This window comes from Triticum aestivum, chromosome 7B, assembly GCF_018294505.1.
Source record: "Triticum aestivum cultivar Chinese Spring chromosome 7B, IWGSC CS RefSeq v2.1, whole genome shotgun sequence".
NCBI lineage: Eukaryota > Viridiplantae > Streptophyta > Magnoliopsida > Poales > Poaceae > Triticum > Triticum aestivum.
This window is the reverse complement of record NC_057813.1, coordinates 710,967,873-710,975,071: the sequence shown is the minus strand read 5'-3', so window position 1 is coordinate 710,975,071 and position 7,199 is coordinate 710,967,873. Positions and strand designations below refer to the sequence as shown.

At 41.4% G+C, this 7,199-nt stretch overlaps 1 protein-coding gene across 2 annotated transcripts; it reads left to right on the top strand.

Annotated features, from left to right (window-relative positions):
- The first annotated feature begins 2,148 nt into the window (after nucleotides 1–2,148).
- On the top strand, nucleotides 2,149–5,942 carry LOC123156983 (protein FAR1-RELATED SEQUENCE 6). Of its 2 annotated transcripts, none has more exons than XM_044575195.1 (5): nucleotides 2,149–2,453; nucleotides 2,534–2,653; nucleotides 2,986–5,276; nucleotides 5,370–5,441; nucleotides 5,547–5,942. In XM_044575195.1, exons 3-5 carry the CDS (start codon nucleotides 3,009–3,011, stop codon nucleotides 5,634–5,636), a joined length of 2,430 nt encoding a protein of 809 aa, XP_044431130.1. In that variant the 5' UTR covers nucleotides 2,149–2,453; nucleotides 2,534–2,653; nucleotides 2,986–3,008; the 3' UTR covers nucleotides 5,637–5,942. The 2 variants fall into 2 exon arrangements, with proteins under 2 accessions (XP_044431130.1, XP_044431129.1); XM_044575194.1 differs by having other exon boundaries at nucleotides 2,159–2,425.
- Nucleotides 5,943–7,199: the final 1,257 nt, after the last annotated feature.

Sequence of the window (7,199 nt, the reverse complement as noted above, 5' to 3'; positions counted from 1 at the left end):
GTAAAAAATTTATCCATGTAATAAAAAGTCTTGTACCTATAAAAAACGAACATTACTTATGAAAAATGTTCACATGGTTAAAGAAATTGTTTGTGGCATTTAAAAGAATATTTATCCAATGTAAAATCATGTTTGCATAGTTTAGAATAATGGTTACGTATCATATAAAAAATAAATGCATATATGAAAAAAGTTAGCGTGTATTTGATTGTTTGGAAACAAGTATTTGAAAAAAAATGTGGATCACGTATTTAAAAATGTTAAAAGTATATAAAAATATATTTGATGTATACCAAAAATGTACAATGTGTATGAAAAAAGGTAGACATGAAAACATATATTTGAAAAGATGTTAATCATTTATTTGAAAAGTGTTAAACATGTGTAAAAAATGTTTCTCATGTATACTAAAAAAAATATAAAAATGTGTATGAAAATGTTTGACATGTGTAAAAAATGTTGCTCATGTACACAAAAAAAATGGTATGAAAATATTTGACATGTGCAAAAAATGTTGCTCCTGTATAGAAAATATAAAAATGTGTATGAATATATTTGGCATGTGTTGAAAAATAAAATAAAAATAAGAAAGAAAGAAACAAAGAAAACCAAAGAAAAAACAAAGAAAGACAAAGAAAAAAAAGGAAAAGGGCTTTCTTTTGAATCCACAAAAAAACAGAGGGAAAAAACTCTATTATTTTGAATCCTACCCCCGGTATTCATTTATGTTGCTCGCTCGTCCCTCGTTGGCAGGCTGGTCTCCACGAACCATCTCTCTCCCTTTGTTCAAAATCTGCTGCATGCCTAGCAAAAGGTGGTTGCAGCATTCTAAAAAAAAAGTGGTTGCAGCCTTGCAGGCTGAATGCCAAAAATAGAAATAAAAATAAAAATCAATTTTTTAAGTTTTAGAAAAGATTGAAAAAGTACACATGACACACAAATATATAAATTAATTTAAAAATTTATTAATAAGCAAAATTACAAAATTATTTAGTATGAAAACTTAGGTAGCTAAAAATTTCGAAATTATTTGATATTAAAATTATTAAATTAGTGAATCTGAGATTAACGTAATTTATTTAGATGCTCTAGTTATTATATTTAATGTGTTTATGCAGGTTCTTTTACGGGTTGGTGAAACCAACGAGGCGGCCTACGGGTATGTAACGGTTGTGTTAATCCTACTCGGTACTCTCCATATTATGTTGCTTTAGAAGCAGCTAAGTACTTTCACTTGATGTTTATATTGCGAATTTATGAGATAAATTCTTACCGTCTTCCCAGGCAGTTTCACCCGAAGGGAACACTTCTCTACGGCCACAAGGTTCTCAACAGACGCCACACAGGCTAAACAGAAAACTACCGGCAGAGATTTCTCCTATAGGATCCCTAGCGTAAGAACTCATCTCATAAATTCATAATAGAAAGACCAAGTGAAACACGAAACTACTTCATTTCAACAAACATAATTTACATACGGATTTTCCTTTCGGGAGACCCCGAAGGGACTACAAAGAGAAAAGAAGACTACCTTCTGCCTACCTTCACCACGGATTTATACAATGCCTCAAGGGCTTTATTACAACTAGAGCTAACTACTACTACGACTACGACTACTGAGGAGTGTGAGGGCTTTGGCGCTTGGAGGCTGCCATGTTCTGGAGTCTAGTGTTATTTGTGTGTGTGTGTGTGTGTGTGTCGCACGGCTCAGTCCTCCTCCTTTTATAGCATGCGAGGGATGCTTGATGCTCCCTTCTTTATTCATCCACGACATAGCTGGAGCCTGGCGTATCCCGTAGCTTGGCACACCTCATGCACTGCTGATGTGCCTCAATGTTTGCACCATCAGGCCTTGCGTGACTCCTACGCTTGCGCCTGTCGTCCAGCTCGAAGCACGCGCCATCGGCATCTTCATCGACCGACTCAGCAAGAGCTACCTCGCCCGGCTCCCACATAACTGATGGTAAGCCCCTCCTTTGCTCTCTTGGCCTCCTTGCTTGCTTGCGAGCCCCTCCTTTGAATTTGGTTGGTTGGTTGTTTTCTTTCTTCAGCAAGCCAACAAGCAGGGAGTGCCGTGGCCCACCCTGGGATTTTGGGCTGGTCTATATATTTTTTTTCTTGAGAAATTTTGGGCTGGTCTATATAGTATAGCTTATCAGGAGCCCAGCAAACAGCCTACGCTGGTGTCGTCTGCTTGTCCGGCCAACCCAGTCCACGGTGACTGCTGAGACACACTGATCCGCCGCCAGCCGAGCCAGCCCGCCCGGCCGCCCGGAGCCACCGCCGGACCGCCCTGACGCCCGCTGCCTACCTGCCGTCCCACCGCCCGGCGGCTGCTGTCCGCGCAGGCGCGTGCCACTGCGCAGCAGTACGCGGAGCCTCCCTCCCTGTTAACCGAACTGCCGGAGCCGACCAATCCGCTCAGGTGTTGTGCCCGTCTCCTCCCTATAGAGGTACCCCATCCCCCATGGTTGCTCACCTGATCTCTGATTTAGACATATTTACATCGAATTTGACAAGATTTCCGGCACAGATCTGAATTTGTCCAGGCCCGGCAGCTCCTCTAGCCTCCGCCCTCCTTGGATTCGCTAGAGTCTGGAAACTGGAGGCGTGCAGCAGCCCCGATCTCAGTTTATCCAGAGACTAAAGTCAGGTAGCCAGGGAGTTATTATTTATACCACACTACATCAACACATAACATGTTCAGTTTCATTTACGGTTCCACAAATAACCTTGTCGATGTTGCAAGACTACATTTTTGATCTATTTATATATGATGTATTGGTAATTACTAGAAATGTTCACATGTCACATTCGTTTCGAATCCTAGCTCCGCCGCTGAGTGCCGGCAGTAGTACTCTGAAGTAATAATTATTGAAGAAAGTTGTAAAACTATTTATTGACCAAAACTGCTGTAGAAATGCTCAGCATGCTTCTGTCAACTGTATCTATACACGGTTTGTGATACTGCTCATCTTCTTTCAGGCCGGATAGATTATTTGGGACCAATGGAAGAGGAAGGCTATAGCACCGAATCGTCCAATGAAGGAGACGTGCAAGAAGATGGTGACAAGGAGAAAAGCCTTGCTGAGGGCGATGTCTTTAAGCCGGTTGATATGGATCCAGAATGGATACCTAAAGTAGGGATGGTCTTCGACTCAGAGGAAGACGCCTTTCAGTTCTATGTCGCATATGGATGCCGCTCTGGTTTCGGTATCACAAGGAGATCTAACAACACCTTTGATGGTTTCCGCTACCGCTCTACCTTCATATGCTCTAAGGGAGGGCAATCTAGGCTGAGATCTGGAGTGACAAGGCCTGCAAGAAAGCGAGGCACAAAGACTGGCTGCAAGGCTAAGATCATTGTCAAGGACGCCCATTTTCAGAATCGCTGGGAAGTTATTGTTCTCGAGTTGGAGCATAACCATCCCCTGGACCCCGGTTCGATTAAATATAAGAAAAATTTAGAGAACATCCCTTTCTCTCTAAATCCACCTCGTTTGTCTGAGGCGCCACAGAGTAGCTCAGTTGTTGGACATTCTAGTAGTTTTGGAGATAGTGGCATACCTTCATCTGCCCAGATTGAAATCAAGACCAAGATAGACAGAAATAGGAAACTGAAGCTTGCTGAAGGAGATTTAGAGGCATTAGTGAGTTTTTTCAACGACATGCAAGACCGGAACCCGTGTTTCTTTCACAGTTTAGACATGAATGAGCAAGGACAGCTAAGGAATGTCTTCTGGGCTGATGCCAAATCACGTAGTTCCTACAATTACTTTGGTGATGTGGTTGCTATTAATGTCACAAACTTCAGTGATCAGTATGATATACAGTTTGTGTCATTTGTGGGCACTAACCACCACGCTCAACCACTGTTACTAGGGTGTGGTTTGCTTGCTGGTAGATCTCTTGGAGCTTACGTGTGGCTTTTTGATACATGCTTAAGATGCATGAATGCCATGTCACCACCTTCAATAATTACCAACTATTGTCATGATGTTGCAATAGCTGTTAAAAAGGTTTTCCCCAATTCACGGCACCGCTTTTGCCTTCGGCACATTTTAAATGAGCTTCCTGAGAAGTTGGCCGGAATGGAAAACAAGGATGAAATGATTTCTACTTTCAGCACATTGGCCTATGACTCAGTTACTGCTCTTGATTTTGACAAAGAGTGGCAAGAAATGACACATCAATTTCAGTTGGAGGGAAATGAATGGCTGTCCAAATTATACGAGGTCAGGGCACAGTGGGCTCCTGCTTATGTGAAGGATTTTTTTTGGGCGGGAATGTCCGTCACAGACAGAAGTGACAGTGCAACTGACTATTTTGATGGGTGGTTGACGTCTGGTACGTCTGTGAAAATGTTTGTTGAGCAGTATGAGGCAGCTGTCAGAACTAAGTTAGAAAAGGAAACCTACGAGGATTTGCAATCGTCTCAGATGAGGCCACAGTTGATGACTGGATTGCCTGTGGAGGAGCAAGCAGCAAAGATGTACACAATGGAGATATTTCAAACTTTCTTGAATGAATTAGGGCATTCATTTCACTGCAACTATAGTATACTTGATCGGAGTGATTCAGTAGTTACATACATACTATCAGAGCATGTAAATCAAACAAAGGTGGACTTCAAAGTTGCTTATGACAATGCTGAAGATGATATATGGTGCTTCTGCCGCTTGTTTCAATTTAAAGGTATATTGTGCAGACATGCTCTCACTGTACTGAGGCAGGAGCTTGTACCGATGATTCCATCAAAATACATCATTCATCGCTGGTGCAAGGATTGTAAACTAACTTGTTCTTCCATGTCCCGGGACGTCTCATTAAGTACTCAGGAATTGGGAGGTTATGATGATCTCTACAAACTAGGCCACCAATACTTTGCAGAAGTTGTGGAACTGGGTTCTGTGAACTCAGAATCAAAAGATTACGCTTTGTCAGTCATGAGGGAGATCAGGGATAAAGTGATTTCTTATGAGAAGTCACTGAGAGATCAAAGGGTTGACAGCCAAGTTTCAACTGCCAACTTTGCATATAATCCAGTGAATGAGGATTTCACTGATGATGCATTACCCATTTCTCTTAGTACGAAGGGCTGGGATCTCATGCAAGGTCAGTCAAAACGTTCTCGCAAGAAGAAACTGACGACACCAACAGTTCTTGATACCCTGAAAAAGAAAACTAAAAGGGCCTATAACAAGAGGAGGAATGCCACCGCGAACAACCTATGCACAACGGTCACCGCAACTGACAGCATAACAGAAAGCGCAAATGTATGTATTGATACTAGGTCCACACATTTGACTAGTAATTTTTTCTTCTTCATATAGTTCTTGATGATTAACATTGAAGGTTTTCCCCATTAGGTTCAGGAAGATCAAGTAAATGAGGGATGGCCATTAACATCTAGTGGTGCACCAGATACCTTCCCATACGGAGTAAGCTCAAATATACCCTTTCGAGTTCCCCTCTCTGTTCCTACTGGTCTTAGTAATTTCTGATAAGCTAATGCTCATTTTTCTTAAAATTTGTTTGCCTTCTAGGTGGAGACCATATCTTTCGATTTGACACAATACAACAATGCGCCAAGCTTCCATTGGCCTGAAAGCAGCAGCAGATCTCAGCTTCAGTGAAAGGAGGCAACACTTAGTTATGCGTTCATTCGAGTAGCCTGTGTTCTAACATGATCACATGATGGGCAGAGTAAGTGTTGATAGTTCAGGTCCGACCTTTTGCTCTGCTACTAGGAAGTAGGTGGCCGTTCGAACAAAGGTGAACAAATTCTCAAACATGGCAGAAACCAGTAAAACTACCACCGATTTGTAACCAACTTGGTCTAAATTGGTTTGGCTAATATGGGATGCCCCTGATTGTCACCTCCATGTAATGGCCCAGCTGTACATATTCATTTCTGTTTTTTCGCGTCCTTATATATTTGATGTTCCATTACTTCGGTTTACTTGAATCTTGTTAGGTACATTTTGAATAATTCGACCTGATGTTATCCTGTGTACCATTCATGGAGTGCATTGTTGTGTATGATTTGTTCAATACAAACATTTGTTTGGCAGTTATCAGGTGATGCTGAGTTGTAGCCCTGCTGTGCCTCACAGCCAAGGTTTTGGTTACCGAATGAGGCATTTTTACCGAGGGGGACTGGTAAACGTGGTTACCACGGTTACGAGAATATTTCGAATGAATTTTATAGCTGAATTTTGAATTCAAATAAGTGAATGAACGGACATTTGAACCAGAGACCTCTCAAAACAGGAACTATGTTGCTACCACCACACTAGAACCAACTCTCATGGCATTAATTACATTGTACGTACTTTACTATAAATCGAGTGTTTAAATTCAAAAAATTGGTATATTTTGCTCGGTATATGGATTTACTGAGGGGCGCGGAAATACACGGTAACCATGGGAAATCTTGAAATTTCGACCGGTAACCAAAACCTTGCTCACAGCTCGTTTGCCCAATAGAATTATATAAGCAGCAAAAGCCAACTGGCATCTATTCCTGTGTTATGTTACTGCATATTAATGCAGATATTAATCAGCTCTTAATGTACTCCCTCTTGGATAATGCAAGTTGCCCACGTGTTCCTAAGTTTAACTTCGATCACAGATTTCTTGTAAAATACTTTGTTTATAGTTAATCGATTATGAGTACAGAACACAAAAGTTTTAATCTTGAACACATGATCATTGCATGGTTATGTATCATAATTGATCCGTTTCCTCCTTCCCTGTCATATACCTTGGCCCACCCCTCTTTGCCTCATGCCTGTCTGTGCTTTCCAACCCATCATTTCGAAATGTCATAAGTTCCTAAAGGTTGGAGGGCTAGGACCCTCTCTTTGTCCTTCTCGCCATTGTTCTTGACTCCTTCGCCACATATTGTATGTCAATCTTTGTTACCCAAAAAGGTCCCCAAAGCAGTAGATGCGATTTGTCGGGCCTTCTCCTAAACGGCAGAGGATACTTGTAACATTGCAAAATGCTTGATTACTTACCATTGTTCTTGAATCCTTCGACACATATTGCATGTCAATCTTTGTCGCACAAAATGGCCCCAAAGCAATAGATGCAATTGGTAGGGCATTCTTCTTGATAGCGGAGGATATTTGTACCCATGCAAAATGCTTGATCACCAGGAAAACCATTTGTGAATCAAAAAGAAAGGGGTGATT

What these genes read in the sequence shown, in the direction of transcription:
- LOC123156983 (XM_044575195.1), top strand. Translation starts at nt 3,009, where the DNA reads ATGGAAGAGGAAGGCTATAGCACCGAATCGTCCAATGAAGGAGACGTG. An exon ending in GCATAACAGAAAGCGCAAAT is followed by an intron (nt 5,277 to 5,369) that starts GTATGTATTGAT and finishes TTTCCCCATTAG; the next exon opens with GTTCAGGAAGATCAAGTAAA. An exon ending in CAGATACCTTCCCATACGGA is followed by an intron (nt 5,442 to 5,546) that starts GTAAGCTCAAAT and finishes TTTGCCTTCTAG; the next exon opens with GTGGAGACCATATCTTTCGA.